General features: G+C 38.5%; 1 protein-coding gene across 3 annotated transcripts in view; it reads left to right on the top strand.

The window, feature by feature from the left end:
• KYNU (kynureninase) overlaps positions 1-21135 on the top strand; it is a 91693-nt gene extending 70558 nt beyond the window's left edge. For all 3 annotated transcript variants that reach the window (XM_026647445.1, XM_029910491.1, XM_026647443.2), the window contains exons 13-16: positions 11655-11707; positions 13271-13356; positions 17332-17562; positions 20796-21135. In XM_026647445.1, coding sequence (XP_026503230.1) covers positions 11655-11707; positions 13271-13356; positions 17332-17562; positions 20796-20939 — 514 coding nt within the window. In that variant the 3' untranslated portion in view covers positions 20940-21135. The remainder of the gene's footprint in view (positions 1-11654; positions 11708-13270; positions 13357-17331; positions 17563-20795) is intronic.
• The last annotated feature ends 295 nt before the right edge of the window (positions 21136-21430 follow it).

The following is a 21430-nucleotide window of genomic DNA, read 5'->3' on the forward strand; positions in this document are numbered from 1 at the left end:
AGCACATACAATTCATATTGGGTGGTCTAGGCCATACCTATCACAAACACCCAAAGCAAAATTTACCAGCATAAAGCATCCACTTATGTTTAGTTTCTCCTAAACTCTGAGTCCAGTCTTCAAAGTTGCTTTTGTTAGGATCTTTAAGACTGTTTGCTGCTTCGTATAATTAAAAATATAGGTGATGACTTCTTAATTGTTTTTTACAGTGCCCAGTGCAATGGAGTCTTAATGCCGACTGGGGCTTTTGGTGCCACTACTACATTACAAATAATATTTAGTATTCAGTGCCTTAATCAACCTTGAAAATAAAAAAGCTATTCCTCCATATCACACACAAATGAGAGACATTATTCAAATCCTGTAGGACAAAGAGGATGTAACAGAACTTCTAAAACTAGAGTGTTATTGGATATACACACTCCACACTGGACAACAAGGGATTAAGGAATTGCTCTGGGATCAGCCAGCCCCACCCCACCCCACCTGTAGGAAATGCTCCAACTGGAGGAGGAGTTAAGAGGCAGGGGAGCAGCTCATGTGGTGGCAGACCAGGGAAAAGAACAGACTTGCAGCTCCAGTAGAGGAGAGCTGAAGGAAAGGCAGAATCTCTCCCCATGACAACTGCCCAAAGGTCACTCCCTGAGGGAAGGGAGAACGTGCTACAGAGACAGCCTGAGAGGGAAGCATTGTCCTCTTCCTCTTACATGGAGTCTGGACTGCCCCAGCAGGAGAAAGCCCTAGGACTGAGCTTGCCCAGGAGGGGGCCATACCACAGAAGGAGGCGGTTACCACTCGATTGAGGAAAAGATCTACCATGCTATACGCAGCCACCAGAAGGTGCTTTGTGGTGAACGGAGACCCTTCATGCCTTCTAAACCCAAATGGTGACCTGGGGACAATTGCATGGGGGTAGCCTTAAGCATCCCCAGGCTGTCAAGTCACTGACAGCCCTCCACAGGCCTTGGGTCATATCCCGGTGGAGTGGGAGGGCCTGGCTCCCTTACCAACAATCCCCTGCATGTCATAGGCCTAAGCCCTGACACTCCCCTACCGACCAACTCCTGAGCAAAGACCATCACACAGAGGAATAGTGTGTACGTGCACACACTCATTCATTCTCATGTTTAAGTAATTACACCTACTGCAAATGTCAGGCCCTAACCGGAGGAACCCACATTTAGATCAAGTTTATCATGTTCTAAGTACTTGTGTTAGGTCACGTGAATCAAAATTGGGCACTGCATGCTGGGACTTCTTGTCTCCATGGACTACTCATCCCTAATAAAAATAAGAGCATTTATGGGCCATATTTAAAAACAACAACAAACACCTCTGTTGGTGACAAAATGAAAGTTCAAGTCTAATAAGAGGAGGGATTTTAAAATGACAATGATTTCCATATTGAACATGATCAAAAAAAGTAAAGTAAAAAGATGACTTCTAAGTTCCTGTTCTGTGTTCCTTCCTTTTCATGCATCATCACCAGTAATACTAATTCTGCAACATAAATTTAGGCTCTGTGAAACCTATCCAACCCCACTACCTTTTAAACACCTCTTTTGCAATATATGACTAGTTCCATCCAGTGACCTAAAACCCTCATAATGTGGACTGATTCCTGTTGCACACAAATCCAATCTGGTCATAATTAATAAATTCTGTCTAATAAGGGTTGCAATCTCATTGAGGGCTTGCATTAATATTGTGATTTCTGTATTCAAAAACAATCAAGACCTAGAGGAAGCATAACTCCCTGGATCTTTAAATTTTTATTTTATAGTTCAGTCAGATGTATGCATTATTTAGAATTTCATCTAGATACTGTTCCCTCAAAGATCCATTCAAGGGATTAAGGAGTGTGTGAATGGTTCACTAAATATATCATAATAATCAAAACCATTTGAATCTCCTTTAAGTCAGAAGTCACAGTTCAGAAATATCTTTAGGCGGGATTGCTGCTTCATGTTTAATTTAAACTTGTTGAAACACCCTAGAAAGATTTACCATATTTCTTTACAAAATATAGCATTATCCAGGACTTTATAGAAAACACTGAGAACTTTATTAATATCTCTATTATGAGTAAATTGGCTCCCTGTTTGATTTTTAATTTCTGGTGTTAGGCAGGAGATTTGATTTCCTTTTAGTAAATGTGCTAACATACTGCTGGCTGTATTCCACCTTTTCATATATCTTATATTTGGCTAGTAGAAGTGATATATGAGCACTCTGTGATAATAGTTGCTCATGAGCTGATTTAACAGTTTTTAATTCAACTTCATTAGCCTTGGAGGGGTTGTTTTTTGTAAGATCTTTTCTTAGGATTTAATTTAGACTCCAGCTCTTTTTGCAGTTTGATCATACCTTTTTTTTGGTCTGGCCACTGAATGAAATTATTGTCCCTCGTGAATGCCTTAGAGGTTTCCCAAACTGTTCTGTGTGAATTCAGCAAGCTCTGATTGGATTCCCAACATAATGGTCATTTCTCTTTCACATACTCTGATCACAGAAACTTGTTTCCTGTTATAAAAGTGAACTCAATCTCTGTTTGTTTTGACCTGGAGGGATAATGTGGATGGACATGTTCTGAGATTGGAATATTCCCAGTTGTATTGAGTCTAAAAGTCTAACAAGGAAAAAAATCAATCCAAGAGGAGGACATATGCACTCTTTATCTGCAAATACTTATCAGCTGTAAATCAACTCACACTTGATTGACCAAACAGCCTAGGTTTTTCACCTGTGGAGTGAAGTTGTCTTATTCCCTACTTGTAAAGTGATACACTAAAATTTCCACCTGTGACACAAGTGAAACTTGAACTGGTCAAAAAGAACAGCAGTACTTGGGGAAAAAGGATGATTACTTAAATCTAGGTCATTTTATAATATCACCAACCAAGGCAGCATAATTAAGGTTGTGTCAGTACTTGGATCATAAAACTGTTTTTAGAGATTTAGATTTGTGCCATTAAAATTTGCATCTGCAGTGAAAGTCAGTTTGGCCATTTTTAAATGAGACATACCAAAATGAAGAAAATAAAATAAAATTACTCATTTCAGATGTTGCTGAAAATGCAAACAATTCAACAAAAGAGAAATGTCACATTTTTAGCTTATAGTATAATCTTATTGTTTTGGTCTTTTGACAAAGTAAAGCTTCAGAGATATTAAATATTAAAAGTCACTATTTTCATAATAATACCTTTCATAAGGGGGTTTTGATTTTTTATTGAGTTATAAGAGAGCAATCCATTCATAATGTACAGCAATATTAATGAGTCACATACACTTAATAATTACAAAATATTTGTAGCAAGTTGAAAAGGGTAAAGAAAGTATACCAGGATATATGAAAGATCAAAACTACTGTAATATAAGACTAATAATTACCTGTGGTTCCAAAGCTTTTCAGGCTCCACAAACATCCTACTTATAATTAATCACTGATCCAGTGTACAAGAGAACTATGAAATGGTTGAAATTTGACACATCTGTGACTGGGACCTCGGGGGGGCCACTGTGGGATTGCTCAATCAGGACAAACCGCAAAGAATGGGGCAGACAATCCCCAAAACTGTGGTTATTCTAATACTTAGATTCACTAAGCCAGTAACAAAACAGTTTCTACAATACCTTACTGGTTACCCAAAAGCCAAAACGTAGTTCCCTTAAAGCAACCCAGCCTTGAGCTCTCACCCAGACAGCCATGTCAAATATGATGAGGATTATTGAAAATCTTATCATATAAAAGTTCTGCTAATCCCAAAGGATCGGACACATTACCCACCAGATTAATGAATATTTAAAATCTTACCCAAATACACACTTACAACCAATTCTTATTAACTAAACTAAAATTTGTTTAAAAAGAAAAGAGAGTGAGTATTGGTTAAAAGATTATCATACATACAGCTATGAATAGAGTTCTTAGGTCTGTTTCAGAGTAGAGATGGTGAGCTTTAGAGTTGCAAAGATTCCTTTCCAGAATCAGTTCATTAGGTTATAGTCCAATGTACAATATCAGTATGATCCAGAATGGAACTGGAGCCCTCCATTTTGCGACTCAAACTTCCCCTGATGAAGCTTAAGCAGATCTAAGATGCAAGGATCAGGGCCCAAGTGTTTTCATAGAGCTTTATAGGCCATCCATAGCTTCTTGGCAGCATGCAGTCCTTGGGTGAACAATATGCAATTATCCTAGCTTTGAAGTAGATCTCCTATTTCCTAAGCATCACAGATGATTAGCTAGCATAAAGTAATTACCCATCTTCAGACATTTACAGGTAATTTACTACAAACGTCAAAGAGAAATAAGTATGATGATATTACTCCATTCACAATTCATCTGTTGACATCTTCTTTTGATCTCTGAATTAACAGAATATAGCGATAGATAAGAACCATTTAGTTACATGCTCAACCTTTAACAATATATATGTAAACACACAAAAAACACAACCATTCTCTACTAACATGTCACTAAAGGTTGATTCTGGATCAATTAGCCTGCTAGGTGTGTAACCCTTTCTGTCCCTGTGTCACAACATGGAGTATAGGGTATGTCTTGTTCCAATAAGTGAATTGCTGGACAGATAGAAACAAATAGGGTTCTAAACATAGCTGCTGGGAATCTGTTTTGTGTGATCTCACATGCAAGGCCTGATCTAGCAGGCATGCTTAGAAGGTGCCTTCCTGATTGGGCCCTGCATGCACCTCAGATGGCTAAAGGCCTATCTTCCCCTGGTTTGTGAAATGTGCTGTGGCTTCAGCAGTAGATAATGCCTGGGTGCCCAGAGAGAGGCAGCAGTGTGCATGACCAGAGCAGAAACTTAGATTCCTAGAGATCTTTTACTTCAAAAACTTAGTCACTGAGTGAGTTTAGGTGCCTAGAGGATTTTGCGAGAGTTTTGTGCATCACAGTAGTGCTAAAACAGAGACTTAAGTGCCTGAAACATGGACTTGGTGTCTAACTCCTGTGCATCCAAGCCTAAATGACTTGCCCAAGGCTACACAGGAAGTCTGTGATAGAGAAGGGAACGGAACCTAGTTTTCCCAAGTCCCATGCATGGGCCCCCAACCTCTGGACTATAAAACACAAAAAATAGGTAAATAAAATGAATGGTTTCACTAACATTCTCGGCATTTTTGTGAAGTGCTGGAATGAACCCATAGAAGCAAAGCTGTTTCTATGGGTTTACAGTGACAATTATTTTGAGGAGAAAACTGGGTGTTTGTGGTCTAGTACTGAAACACATGGACGCCCAGTTAGGACTCCTAGCATACATTTTCCATTTTTTTAAGCTGACTTGCTATGTGATTTAGGGCCTGATTTTCAAAGTTAGGCATGCTCAGTTGAACAGATAGTCTCATATACCTAATTACAGGCAGAAAAGAACCAATTATCCTCTCAAACCAGCGCAAAACCTGTGCAAGTTAGGGGAAGATCAGGCCCAAACACTTGATATTTGTGCTCAAATCAGGTATTTGTGCATGTGGTCAGTTAGGGGCTTCCCACGAGTTTTGCAAACTGATTTGGTTTTCATGGTCACAGACTCAACAGATTGAAAAGGGAGTCCTGGCTTCATGCCTCAGGATTCCCCTGCGGGGTCTAGAATATCATCAAGGACCTCCCCTGGATAAAACCATTCTACCAGAAGAGATGTATATTCCACTCTCTTAGACTATATCCTATCTTTGAAGACATTGGGTCTCTCCCTCAGCTCTTTGCAAATCCACTTAGCAGCAATCAGTGCATTCCATCCACCTACACTATTTTCGCACATCCACTAACCAATCATTTCTGGAAAGACCTGATAAGAACTTTCCTACCTCCTCAAAAGACTGTGGCCCAATGGAACTTGAATCTTGTTCTTTCAGTACTAACAATGCCCCCCCTTTTGAGTGTTTAGCTACTTGCTAAAGGCTCCTCTCCATGAAGGTCACCTTTCTTATAGCCATCACATTGGTGAGGAGGGTCAGTGAACTTGGAACAATGATGGCAGACCCACCATATGCTGTGTTCCACAAAGATAAAGTTTCTTTACATCTACACCCCAAATTTATACCTAAAGTGATTTTGGAATTTCACCTTAACCAATCAATTCACTTACCTGTATTCTTCCCGAAACCGCATGTTTGTGCAATGGTCAACAAGCCTTAGCCTTTCACCCGCAGAGAACAAAGCCAATCAGGAAGTCCTTGAGACTGTTGCTATAGTGGGGAGAGCCAGAGGGCATACCATCTCCACCCAGAGAATTTCCAAATGGATATCTGGTTGCATTCTACTCTCTCAGCTCTTGAATGTCCCTCCACCTACAGGGTATGAGCTCACTCCACTAGAGCTCAAGCAATTACCATAGTGTTTCATCAGGACTTAACCTCCTAGGATAGTTGTAAAGCAGCCACGTGGAGCTCCATCCACACATTTGTAAGGATTATGCCCTGGTACAGGACTTAGTTGCTGATGCCACCTGTGGGATGGCTGTTCTCTGATCAATGCTACTGTCTTCCTCCGTGCACCCTCCCCCTACTTGGGTACTTCTTGTCAATCACCCACAGTTGAATACAATAGGGACCATCACTCGAAGAAGAAGAGTGTAACTGGAGGCTCTTCAAGTCATGTGGTCCCTATCTGTATTCCAGTACACACCCTCCTTCCCCTCTACTTTGAATCTTATCTGATTTGCGGTGGAAAAGGAACTGAAGAAGTGATCGGTCCACACCACCATTTATCACCTTGGTTGGAGACACAAGGTGAGCCAGGGCATATTCACCAACCAACGGACACTACTTTCAAATTCTCTGACTCCAGGTGCATGATGTGCATGCATAACTGCCCACAGTGGAATACAGATAGGGACCACGCATCCTGAAGAACCTCCAGTTACAGGTAAGTAACCCTCCTCTTAGCAATTGTTAATCATGTGAGAAAATAAGGATTGTTTCTAATGATGGGAGCATCACAAGAGGTTCAGAGTTCTTGTTCTCTTCAGATAAGAATCTAAAAATTCAGATGCATTTCCAAACTATGCACACCTCTTGGGTCAGCAAAAGTGGGCTGAAAATCTCGTGAGAACAATTGAGCTTGTCAAAATTGACAGGAATATTTTTGTGAAAATTTCATATTTTTTTCATCAGAATTTTGAATTCTGAAATGTCTTGATCAGCTCTATAGACCAGACTTTCTCATGAGATTTCCTGCATTACTGGTTGCATTCCCATCTGGTTAGTAGAAGACGGTATGTTGAAAGAAAGGATCCAACGTTTTCAATTCTTAAAATCTTAAGTTTACTTTTAAGAATGGGCAAAGATTTGGCAGGGTAGAGGGGGAGGGACAAGTCTTTTGTATTTTTCTCCTTATTTGGTTTGCCTACTTCTTGTTTTTTCCTTTTCTTAATCCATTCAGATATTAGGATTAAAAAGCCAAGCATAGGTAAACTATATAAATCCAATAATATAGTATTTCTATATCATCTGAATAAGACATAAGACATTTCCAGGCAAGGATGCGATCTGACTAGTAAATGGAGACCATTATACTCCATACATAGTGAAGTTTGAGAGTTTAATATTTAGTGTCATAAATCCTATACTGTTGTTTTCCTGTTATATCTTTTAGCATATTTTCCCATGAACACTTAAAATGATTTCTCACAAAATATGATGACAGAATGGTTCATAGAAGGCTTTGTCCTGGATTGTGAAAGTCAGGCTGTGTTAATAGTGTTTGCTTGTTTTCTGTATCACTGCTCAACAGTTTCGGGAGGGTTTGTCCCCCCCCCCCCCTCCGAAGAAGGCAAATGAACCACATGTTTCTTCAGATTGTAAATTATAAATGAGTTGCATAATCATCTGTTACTTAGAAGCAAAGGTCAAAGGAATTTTTTTGTATTTCTCCTATGTTCTTTAACTGGATCTTCTTTGATGTCTTCACCGCACATACATAGTGATCATTATATCCCACACTCTTGCATCATTAATGCAACTACAAACGAAACGACTCAAGTTATGAATGCCCAGCGCTTCTGTCTAACACACAGAGATGCGGGAAAAACTGAGCTAAATAAAAATACTTACTGAAGGGATTGTTCCCTGGTGTAAATGTGCTTAAAAGAAATAGGAACAAATGAGAGGCTGATGCGCCTATCTGGCATATTTTTTCCCCTCCATAAATCTGCTGTCTATGCTTCTTGATCTGCAAAATGGGAAAATGTTTTCGGGTAAAACAAGACCAATGAAATATGCTTAATGATCTTGAATTACATGCTTTATTTGTGTCATGAACTTGGGCAAGTAACAGTGTGCATTAACCCAGCGTATTAAACATTTAAAAAATAGTGATGTGTATAGCTAAGAAGATAGCAAAAATACCCCAAAATATTCTTTCTTGTAGGAATATTAGGATTCCTGCTTTATTTTAGAGACAAAATGGACTGAAGTGCTTTCCCTTTTTAATGGAATTATTTTTACTTAAAAAACAAAACAAAAAAATTATTTAGCTCTAAGTACAGTTATGTGATCACATGTACCTCTCACAAAAAACACGATCCTAATTAGCACTGCTTTTTGACAAGCTCAGCTGTGAGTCTCTATGTCCATTTGATCCATGGACTGAAATACCTTCTCACCCTGAGAGGTTCTCAGTGCTGAAGCATATTGGCAGGGCAATCTTAAGAAGCTGTATGATCTCTAGCTGTTTGTGGGATGTCAGAAGGCTAATAATCCAACACATATCAGAAACACAAATACACATACAAAGCTGGAATGGCCATTTCAAATTGTGTTATAATAAAATGTGACAAATCTCCAGTCTGGTTGTACATATATGTGTAAATAACCATATGTGCAAATGTCCAGTAAGAGTCCATTCCCAATAGAGATTATTAAAGCATGTTCCCAGAACAAGTCCCTCCTCTAATCTAAAAAGCATTTTTTATCATGGTTTATAAAACAGTCATGCCTGGTTTACAACAGCTAGTTCTCCTAACACAATTTAATTCCCCAACTTGGCTGGGGACAAACTACTTTAAGTACAGGAACATTAAAAAAAATCAAGTTTTTTGTCATTTCACGCATTTTGGTATTACAAGATTTTGCCAAAATCACGGCTCAGATTTAAAATAGAAAGTTATAAACTGGTGCCTTGGTATTTTGAAAACAAGAATATTTGAAATAATTAATGCCTTTCGGGATATCCACTTTGCATGCAGAGTAGCTACTCTTTAATAAGAAATTTTACTACCTCATCTTACTGTGCAATTTTACTGCCTATTATTTTTACTGTGCATTTATAAACCCTTATATTTAGGATTTATAACCTCAGCTATTTCACATCATAACAGGTTGAAATTTGGCATACCAGTGGCAGCCGTGATTTCAATTTTTTTCACAGAAAATTATTAACTGTTAATTGCTAATTTATAAAGATTGTGTGTGTGTGTGTGTGTGTGTGTGTGTGTGTGTGTGTGTATAAATATAAAACCTCTTTGAATCTTATTGACATATCGTACAGGAAACAAATGACATCCATAGGAAAAATTGGATTGATGATGGTATAGAACCAGAATTGTATCTAAACATCCATCATGTATGATGCCCATGGAGTTCTAGAACAGCAAAAAGAAATGTAGCTTGTCAGTGTTTCAGTGTAGGGACAGGCAAAACGATTTAAAAAAAATTACACCACCTTTAAATTTCATGCATTTCTATCAACAAACTTTAGTCAATTTCTGCAATTTCAGTTTCCAAGTTCTAGACATGATGAACCACAGGTCCAGTTCTAGGCCAGTTGCACAGAGTCAATAAGTTTAGATACAACACCAAGCTTTTGGAGTCTCACCTGAACTACAACCTGAAGTCCAGGACTGTAGTCCTTCATCATTCTTTACTTGGACAGTACTCCTGATGATGTCTATGGGTCTCCGTTGACTTCTGTTGCCTGAGGAATGAGTGCATGGCATGGCCCAGCAAGTAAATTGCTCTTTAGTATTTTTTTAACCTTACTACACACTATTATTCTAGGTAGTATACTTCATAGTTGGGGTTTTTTTTTTTTGCTATGCTAAGCCTATTGGAATGAATGGAATACTTGCACCATTAATTTCAATGGGATTTTATTATAATATCATTGTGTAATATTGTGTTTGATGGTAAACTATTATAGAGGAAAGATACTGTAAAATACTATAAAACAGTTGATGATGATTTTTTTATTATTCAAAGCACCAGCATCTGAGTTATTTGGGCAATAGCTTTTATTATGTTTTATTAGAAATATATTATTTTTGACAAAAATTTCATTGAAATGAATGGATGATTTCATTGTTGATTTCCATGTGACTTTGAATAGTAAGACTATTCTTTAGCTATATATTATTTCACATGTCTGCTTTATATAATACAATGAGATGAGAGTGATGGATCTATTCATAGGGGTGAAATTATCCAGAAATAACAAGTAAGCATTTTACTTGGCACTGTATATAGTTTGTATAACAATTCTTTACATACAGTGTGACTAACCGATCTAGTCCTGTCTATATTGGACTTTTACAGTTTGGCCTTTTTAATTGGCAGCATGTGGCTAGGCCTTTCCAGGAGTAGTGCAGAGAAGCACCCTTCCTTCCCTCCTTGTTTGCTCCAGGGGAAAGTAATTTGCTACTAGCTCTTGCTAGCAGCAAATTACACACACACTCTAGCCTTCAACACAATGATAGCTCAACTGTGCTGGCTGGCATGGTGAAGATGGAGCCACAGAAAACAAAGCCACCTAGTTGCTTAGAGATGTGTATTGGGTACCCAGCACCAGTTTAACCCTTTGTGCTAAGACCCCAGGTCTACAGAGACCACACACGAGGTAAGGTGAGATTGCCTTACTCCCCTCATATCCTTGTATGACCACATGAGCTGGGCCATGAGCTGGCTCATAGTAAATACTAGGTCACTGCAACATATTTGATGAAAAATTTCATATTTTATTTAAATTTCTGCAATATTTTTATTTTGGAAGAAAAAAACCACACTGAAATGTCTTCAGAATATTGTCTCAAAAATATAGTTATGAATTAAATCGGACTAAATTTCATTAAAAAAGGAGTCATATTATTGAGTAATAAACCCAGTTTCATAATCTGAAATCTTATTGCCAGGTTGGGATTCACATCAGCACAACATTGCAATGGAATGATGAAACAACTGCAACCTTTACTCAAAGGCCTCTTTGTCTATCTTTTGTTTGCTGTTCATATCTTTGCTTTTGTGGATTTACGTCAGATTTATAATGTCCTTTGGTTTTCAGTATTTACCAAAGCAGATTTGTGTTTGTCCTTTTAGCCATTAGGAACATAACACTGGAAATATTTCTGCTTTATTTTTCAGTTTGTAAGATGAATTTAGACAAAATGAACATTAATAGAGTCCCAATAGATTGATTGTTTGAAAACTATCATAAATATCATCTTTCAGCGTTAAACAGAAATTGCCAAGTCACATAAATAAGTTGTTAATGCCAGCTAACCACATAACTTACTGTATTTCTGATACTATTTGATTAGTGTATCAGAAGCTATTTAGTAACTCTCATGTCAGATTTAAAATATATCAATGCAAGATTTTGTTGTTTTTTTCAGTTTTTTTTCCATGTTATGTTTTAGGCTAATAGGCTGGTGGGGTCATGAATTCAAAACTAGATTTCTCATGGAAAACAGTATGTATACTTCTTTAAATATGTCACATGATTTAGAACTTGCATTCATCGCTGTTCACCATTATTTTGAATAGAAATGATAAGACTTTATATTTGCTCACTGGTGTTAAACCTATTATGGCCAAATTCATCCCTGATGTTGTGCAGCTTCACTGAAGGCAATGAAGTAACATATGTAATGAATTTGCTCTACTGTCATGTCAATCTAGTTGTTTGCTTCAGGATGGTTTGCTCAAACAAATGCACCAAAAAGGCCTTTCAAAAATTCAAACTTGTACTATGGGTAAAATTTTCAAAAGCACCTGACTTACCCTACTAGGTTTCCTTCTTCATATTAAGTAATACTTTATGGTGGGAGTAATTCCATTGGAATGAATGGGAAACATGAATGAAGGGGGCAGAATTTGGCCCTAACTGAAAACAGCCATCTATTTTGGCTTTACTACTCCAAGCTAGAACTTAATGAGGTATAAAATAAAACAATCACCTGTTTCAAAAGAAGTGAAATGTCTGTGTTCTAGCCTTGTGCATGGACACAAAGGAGTACTTAACAAATCTGGAGGTCAGTCTCTCCTCCAACCCCAACTTAGAGGAGACCTCAGCCTGCAGGAGGGTTAGAATCTTGCTTTGTGGCTTTGCTATGTGAGTCCTTGCCAGTGTGACTTTGGGTCAATACTGCTGGCCTCAGTCCTCTCTTTGAGATACTGCAAGGATTCTGGCCAAAAGTATAGAGAGAGACTGGGCTAGTCTTGCTGGAGAGCCATCATCAGACATGTCATCTTCTAAAGCATAAAAAATGAAATCTGTCACCTCAGACATTCTCCACTCCCTCTCCTTTGGGTTCCTACTCACAAAAGGCTAGTCTTGAAGTCATTTTGTAGGGGCAGTTCACAGGAGGAAGATGAGTTTAGTAAGTTCTCACAGTGAGTGAGAGGTGCTCCCTTCCATTTAAAGAGCTCTGGTGCTTGCACTGCAAAGATAAGACAGATCACATGAAATTTCAAAGCCTAAAGCAGTGGTAACCAAAATCTGGCCTGGAAGTCAATTGCCCCCCCAAGTTCTGTAGTGGCCTAAAAGGGTTTATGGACACTATATGTGCCTTGTATGTGATATTCCATTTGATCCAAGTGGACTTTGTTTAGCTCAAGATGGACCACTGCAATCTGCAGTCTCCACAAGCCACTTATTCATATTTAAGATGAAAAGCTTGAGTCTCCTCTCAATTACTGTGGTTTTGTACTCCTTTTATACTGCATTGACTTCAATACAGATGCTTGTAGTTTACACCAGTGTGAGAAGGGAATCAGGCCTAAAGGCAATTTTAATATGTTCAATTACATGAAAATTAATTGCAGTCCTCTGGCTCTTGGAAAGCTGCTGATGTAACCTTCAGTTGATAAAATTTGAGTACTTCCAATGTGAAGAATAGTAGCTACAAGTGGAGTAAACATGTTCTCTGATAATGAACCAAATCGTAAGGTCCCACTGACTGTAATGAAAGTTTTAATTGAATGAATAAAACAAATAAAAAAATAAAACTAACAGAAGTTATTCATTTTCCAGAATTGCAACTAAGTCCTGGAATCAATGGATTTCGGTTATCAAATCCTCCAATTTTATTGGTTTGTGCACTGCATGCTAGTTTAGAGGTAGGTAGTTATATTTCTTATGACTATGAATTTTAAGAATCTACAAATTGTAGAATGGAATCTTAGATTTTTCATCAATATTGTCTTTCTTTAAAAATGTAAAATTTAGACCAGGACTACATGTGGTTATGAGAGATATGGTTGACTTTTCACAAACCTTTCTATTGGCAACCCCACACTTGTTTTACATTTTGGGTTGATCTGAATACAAGAACTCAAGATGAAAATAAAACAAAATTGATGGAAACTCACCAGATGGGTACAAAATCATTGTGGTAAAACTGAACTTTTCCAGATGAGATTTTTAACAGAATCATTTTATCTGCCTCTGCCAAAAGAATAAAATGAATCTTGGCAGTATTTGTTGGTGGGACTCAAAACCCAGAATCAAGCAAGATTTTATTTGATTTCAGGCTTCATTGGACTTGCCTGGTTTGACATTTCACTTCAAATGATTCAATGTCCTGAATATGCAGGGCCAAATTCTGCTCTCAGTTACTCACCTCTAGCTCCAGACTGTCTCCTTCTGACTTCAGCTTACTTCGCTGTTTTCAGTGGAGTTCCTCCAGATTGACACCAGTGTAACTGATGGGCAGATTGTGCCTCACTGCAGTTTACCTATGAAAACTGCAGGAAACTCGACACACCGTTTCTTCTTAATTCTTTTGTCAGGAGAGTAAGGTTTGTTCAATATGGAAGAAACAGGATCTGGCCACTCAGTGTCATGGATCTTGGGTGGTTGAACTAGCTCTGGGAATCCATCTCCTTTATTCCCTGGCAGCAGAACTTCAGCAGCTGGTATCTGGCCTTTGGAGCCTTCCTCAAAGAGGGATTACCACTACAGGGTTTGGGGGTGGAAAGGAATTACAGCCTGGGGCTGTTAGTTTACTTGGGAAGTACATCAGAGTAGTGGAAGGATGATTTGCATCTCCCTGTCCCCCACACTCCATACTATATCCTCCTGTATTAATTCCTGAACCAGTAGAGTGCCCCCTCTGAAGGCCATGGGAAGGGAAATTTTTTCCATGATGGTAGAATGGGAATAATCCATGCACAGAAGGTCCCATGATCAGATGTTGAGAGCAGAATTCAGCCCATTTAGGAAAACATTCAGAACCCCTTTAGATGTCCTATGTGGTGGTGCAGTCGCATATTGCCACATTTCATCTCCAGACATGGCTGCATTTCTGTGATGGGTGAATGTATCCCTGTACAAATGATTCTCAATCACTCAGGGATCATTTGATGAAAGGTGCAGTTATGCATAGCTTTCTCTATGCTGCAATACTCTCAAACTTCAGAAACTGTTTTTAAAAATCAGATTAAAACAATCTTGGTTAGCAATGTTCTGTGGCCAGTCTGAACAGGGTATAATTTTTAAAAATAGTTTCCAAAATCATTTTATTAGCACTAGTTGTACTGGTGAAGCCAATTCTGGAACAAAAAACCAACCCCCTCACACTTATCTTTTCATCTGTTTGTTATGAAAAACAAAAGTATCTTAGACATGTACAAAACAAACCATTAAAGTCAGAAAATTGCCAGCTGAGGCTATCTTTTCTCTCCAGCATTACATACTAAACTGAAGGACTGCAAAAGGTCACAGAAATACTTCTTGTTCTGTTTGACAATTTATTCTGTTAGTCCTTAAACATTCAATATATTTTTAAACTTTAAGTGACCTTAGAGATAAGCTAAAAGCAGCTCTGCTATGACCCAGATTGTCACTGCTCCAGTTTGTGTGGGTGAATGTAATTTAGCCCACCTCAGGGAGTCTCAAAGAGCGCTAGCTGATCATATTCCACTGTCTCCCCTTTTCATGCCTGCATTACCCTTTTGGCACAGACAGGATTTCCCAGTGCTAATTGCTCTAGGACAGTGGGAAACAGAATAGTTTCCATGTCTGGCAAGAGATGGCTTGTGAAATTGTATGCCATCCTGCACTGGGACACATTAAGCAGAAGGCAGTGTTTCCAATGGAAACAATGAAAACTGCAAGTGCTGAAGCCTCAATAATGCTTAAAGTGACTGTTATGGCACTAGCTGTTCCCTTTTATGGATTAAAGTGCGTGTGGTGGGAAGATCTCCATGGCCACATTAAAAAAAAAAACTTTTTGAAAAAGTCCACTCAGACGGCAAATATTCCTTGAACCAAACCAAGTAACTAGGCTTTCTACCAGCAACCTAAAAGAGGGATCAAGAATCCTCCTCATCCTGTAAACCCAGTAGCTCCAGCAAAGTCTTTTGTATACCTCCTGCACAGGAGCAGTTCTAGTTTTAGGTTTTCCATCCATGCAGATGCTGATCCATTCCTGCCCCTTTCACATTCTATATCCACCTCCACTGCAGCAGTATCTCACTGCAAGGTCTCTGCTTGACCAGCCACATCTTGCACACCGCTGCATACAGGAGATGTGGCATTTCAGCTGTGTTTAGGCCAGGTTACTCCATGCCCATGATAGTATTGGAGTCAAGGGCCTGTGGATATTCAGCAGGGAGGAGACAGCATGCTGTAAATTAAGTGGGATCTCTTGGCTATCTCTTCCTGTAATCACTTTATACTTTTTATTTTCATATTATAATGTAGTATGATTTAAATACTATTCTGAAATTTCTCCCTCAGGGTCTGATTTTTGAGTCTGCAATCATTAGAGGGCACAATCAGCTGCAATGACATAAATTAAAATGTAGAGTATGGCATTGGGGATGGGAGGGATAGCTTAGTGGTTTGAGCATTAGCTTGCTTAAACCCCCCAGGGTTGTGAGTTCAATCCTTGAGGGGGCCACTTAGGGATCTGGGGTAAAATCAGTACTTGGTCCTGCTAGTGAAGGCAGGGGGCTGGACTTGATGACCTTTCAAGGTCCCTTCCAGTTCTAGGAGATAGGATATCTCCATTAATTTAGAATTTGGCCTTAGATTTAACTACCTGGTTTTCAGGGACAATCAGTACTTGGAAGTTTATTCTGTCATTTGGCCCTGCAACATGCACAAACAAAATGTTGTGTTTTGTTTTGTTTTTAAACTTGGTCTTAAAATCATATTTTCAATTGTCCTCCTTAACTCAGTCATCCCATATGCCCTGCCAGTGGGGGGGAAGTGAGAGAGACATGCCTCCTTTTTAATCCTCACAGATTTTGGCAAAACTGTTTGTCCCCCTCAGTGTGGCAGCAGGGTTAAGTAGTGTCACCACCTATTACAGTCTTATCATGAGTCTTGTGGAATGTGAAGTTTGTCTTAAAACACCATTTCCTGGAGTCGGGTAAGAGCCTTTTTTTAAAAGTTAGAAAAGAAGAAAGAAACCGTTTTTTCCAAACATCGTAGTTGTGGAGAAAAGCTTAAAAACATGAATCCTAAAGGCTCCAAAGACCAGAAGGCAAGTAAAATGGACTCAAAATGTATTATTTAAAAAAACCAACCTCATGGTTTTTAAGCCAATATCAAGATGTTCCAGGGCCTGACCCATGATTTTTGAAACTGCTATTTTCATTCTTAGTCCTGGTCCAGCACCCATATTTTTTATTGTAGTGGCACTATGGAGCCTGCAGTATTTATGGACAATATTTATTCACAAACCAGATACCTGCCCTACTAGCCACTTGATTTGTGTGTTCAGATTCCCATGGGCATAGGTAAATGTGCTCAGAACTATTGCAGCAGCAGATAAGGAGACCCTTTACATCTGGCCCTTAAAGTACATAGTCTTGTATTTTCTAAGGCTCAGTTCTGCTACCCTCATTTACACTGGGTAGCATGTTACTACTTGGTTCCAGGGGCACTACTTACAGAGAAAGCTAATACTTAACATGATTAAAGATAGAAGAATCCAGCCCCCAGAATATTGTGGCTCTTGAAATGATTAAAATTATCGAAAAGGACAAAAATGGCCTCATCCTTCTTTGGAAGATTTCTGTTTTATTGTTTCTGTTTTCAGCTGCAGCAATGGATTATCTTTCTAATTATTTACATCCTTGTAGGTCTTTGGTCAAACTACAATGAAAGCACTGAGAAGGAAATCCATTCTGCTAACGGGTTACTTGGAGTATCTGATAAAGCATTACTACAGTGAGGATAAAGCAAATCCAGAGAAACCCTTTGTAAAAATAATCACACCACCTCAGATTGAGGAAAGAGGATGCCAGCTCACACTAGTTTTTTCTGGTCCAATCAAATCTGTATTTAAAGAACTGGAAAAAAGAGGAATAGCTGTGAGTAAATCAGTCTTCCCTGCTGCTGATTTTCCCATGCTTTGTTTTATGACTCTACTGCACTGAGTTAATCATTTTTGTTATTATTCCTGTATAATTTCATATAAAACCTGAGAAAGACCCCAGTTAATTTCAATGGGCTTTGGATCAGGCCTACAGAGGATAAATTTCTAATTTATAATAAAAGAGAAGCTTTATCAATATTCAGATTACAAGAATATGATTTTTTTCACCCTAAACTTGAACAAACTCTTTTTGCAGGTTTAGAAATGTTTGGATAACTTCCCCCTCACTTCACATTTCCCCTCCTCCTCAGCCCCCACAGACACCATAAACAAACAGTCTGGTTTTATACATCACTGCTCTGTTTCCTCCCACTCAAGATGAAACGTTCCAGCGTTAACCTACTATAAAGGAAGGCTATTTCCAACCCATTTGGAAAGTGCCAGGAATCTCAACAAGAAGGATTCCCAGGCTAATTCTGTTGATTGAAGAGGTGTGGCTAATTCAGAAAAGCCTTCAGATTTTTATGTACTGAATAAATGGAATAATAAAATATTTTCATAATTCATCTTTAGCTCTGAAATAAATTTATATAAGTGGATATTATTACCCACATTTTATAGATCATCTGCTAGACTGTAGGCTGTCCAGACCATCATTCTTTTTCTCTATGTTCTGCACAGCATTTATTTATTATCATTACCTGAGACTAGCATTAATGCTGGGAGAAATTTTGTGGCTGAAACCTTTTTTTTTTTTTTTTGGTTGAAAAATGCAGATTCGGGTCAATTGAAACATTTCATGAATTTGTGCTAATTTTGGCAAATTGTTTCAGTTGAAGAAATAGAAATGTCCAAGTGGTTAATTTTGATATTTCCAAAATATTTTGATTTTTTGGGGAGCTAGATTCACAAGGGGTAGTAGGCACCATTCACAAAACTGAAGAGGAGGAGGAGGTCATGCCAGTAAGGGAAAATGACACTATAGCTTGGGTGCTCATTGAGGAGAGGGGGACCACCTGGGCTCTAGTCATGTGCCTATGAAGAGCGTTAATTATTTATACAAAATGGAATAGCTTCAACAGGAAAGATTGAGAGAGGCCCTCCCTAAAGTAGCCCATAGTGTGGTAGTTAGGGCCCTCATCTTGCCTGTAGGAAGCCTGGGTTCAAGTCCCTGCCCTAGAGCTAGGATTTAAACCTGAGTCTCTCTCAGGTTAGTGCCCTAAGTAGTGAGTATAAACAGGGCATCACTACACCCTCTTTGTTTTGTGAATGGCACCTACATCTCCCTGTGAATCTTGCCCTTCATTTCCTTTGCTTATATATATATATATATATATATATAAAATCAAACAGTTCAAGTTCCCTAAAATGGAAACTATTTTTTTCCAATTTTTCAATTCATTGAAATATTTTTTTAAAATGTGTTTGGGTTGACCCCGAAACAGGTTTTGTTTTGTTTTTGATTTTTTTTCTCCAGAACTGAATCTGAAAAATCAATAATTCACACAGATCTAATCAAGGCTGCACTGTGGAAGGTGCTGCCTATGTACATAGTAGAAGACCATCCCTGCCCCAATGAGCTTGTAAACTAAATAGAAAGAAACAGAAACATTTTACAGATGGGAAGCCTGACACAGAGAGGTGAAGTCACTTCCCAAAGCTCACTCAGGAAGTCTGTGGCTGAGTCAGAAATTTGAACCCAAACCCCATATCTTAAACCACAAGATCATCTTCCTCTAACTGACACTTATTAGTAACCTAAAAGGTTATTTTCTCTAGATCTGAAGAAGAGCTATGTGAAGCTCAAAAGCTTTTCCCTTCTACCAACGGAAGTTGATTCAATAAAAGATATTACCTCACCTACCTTGTCTCTCTCCCTGGGACCAACATGATTACAAAAACACTACAAAATGTATAATACTCAGTAAGGAGCTCTCAGATAAAACCAGTTCCTTTAATGATCTGCAAAAAGCCAGAACCTTGTTGTTAGCAATACATACAATAGGAGAGGTAAAAAACAGTATTTTCCTTAGAGAAATATTCTAGAGTTCAGATAGCAAGGCAACTGAAAGCCAATCATGCTGGTAACCAGTGAGCACAGGTCAAAAAAAGTGAAGGTATCAGAGCCTGAATTTAAGGTATTTAAGGTATGTGTTTGGAGGTTAGAAGTGCTGGCGGGATGATAGTCTAATGCCATATAAATGATATAGTAGATCTATTTCTGCTGGTGACTTGCGTTTCCAAAGGGCAATACTTGTAGGCAGAATACACTTATGTGTTTTGGTGCTGCCAAGGAATTCCAGGAACTACTGCTTTTAAGAGGGCATAGGGCATAATGCTGTTGCCTTGTCACTGGGACACAGTAATGTTTCATTTTTAGGAGATTATCCTATTCAGCAAAATATTTAAATTCAAAATCACAGCAAGTCTTGTGACATTATTTGTACCTTTATTATAACACGTACTTTGTGCATACTTTTTATCAAGAATCTGGGCCATATTCAGTGCTGTGCCTCTCAGGATTCACAGTGCAGAAGATGTTGCCCATGGGTGAGGGGCAAAGATAGCTTTTTTGCCAGATGAGTGCTTCCCTAATTCTGGGCTGCTTCAGGGGCCGATGTAGATCCTGGCATAAGTCAGTTCTGCAGCACAGAATACCCAGAGTTCAGAGTGCTCTGGACACTCCCCATAACATCCCCTATTGCAGGGGCTGCACAGAAGGAAGAGGGTGTGTAGTGCTGCCTATGTTGTTTCTGCATTGGGGATGTTCCTTGGAGGCACTTTACTTCACCAGAGAGGTGTAAAAGCATTGACCAGAATCTTGCTCCCACAGCTAGGTTCTTGTAATATGCTATTATTCATTATATCTTTATTGTCTCAACCTTAAAGATGTACATAAGAATATAAGAATGTCCCTACTGGGTCAGACCAAAGGTCCATCTAGTCCAGTATCCTGTCTTCCGACAGTGGACAGTGCCAAGTGACCCAAAGGGAATGAACAGAACAGGTAATCATCAAGTGATCATTCCCTGTCACTCATTCCCAGCTTCTGGCAAACAAAAGGATCTCTCTTCCTCGAACTTGCAGTACCCAGACTTTAGGGAGAGAGGGTGGGCTGGTTTTTAGTTAGTGTTATCGCATGAAGGCAAGGAAGAGGTGAGCTTTTTCTTGTGACAAATACATTTGAAGTGACATTAATTTATTAAACGTTCCTTTTCTGTTTTGCAGTGCGACATGCGAGAACCAAATGCTCTTCGTGTTGCCCCAGTTCCTCTCTACAATTCTTTCCATGATGTACACAGATTTATTGGAATCCTGGGATCTGCAATTACATCTGCAAAACAGGCAGCAAACAATGCTGCACTATCCTGATCTTATTGATGGCTCAGCTGTATCTTTTAATCTATTTCTGACTAAGATGCATTTATTCTTCTGAGCAATTCTGTCCTTCTAGTAGACTAGGCTATATTCACTGCAATTTGCAACAACAACAAAAAAAGGGGCGGGGGTGATTGAATAGTTATTTACAACAGACTGTACTTTTTATTAAAGCTAATATTTCCTCTTTGCTTTGACTTTGACTCCACAAGTTCTTATGATCTGTACATTTTAATGGGGCTTTTCTAAAACAGTTTATAGTTTCATTCCATTAGGCTTGAGAAGAGGAACAAGTGAAGACTTCAATAAATAAAAAAAAAAATCTCATTGTACTATAACAATATGATGCATAACAAAGAATGGAAATATTAGGCTTATTACTTCAGTAATGTACCAAAAGTTTGCAACCTATTTTGCAGTTTTAATTAGCATCAATTCTGTTTAAATAAATGCATAGGTACATTTTAAAAAGAAAATCTGCTTTT

The sequence above is a fragment of the Terrapene carolina genome, unplaced genomic scaffold, assembly GCF_002925995.2.
Source record: "Terrapene carolina triunguis isolate 2854851 unplaced genomic scaffold, T_m_triunguis-2.0 Scaffold62, whole genome shotgun sequence".
Lineage (NCBI taxonomy): Eukaryota > Metazoa > Chordata > Testudines > Emydidae > Terrapene > Terrapene triunguis.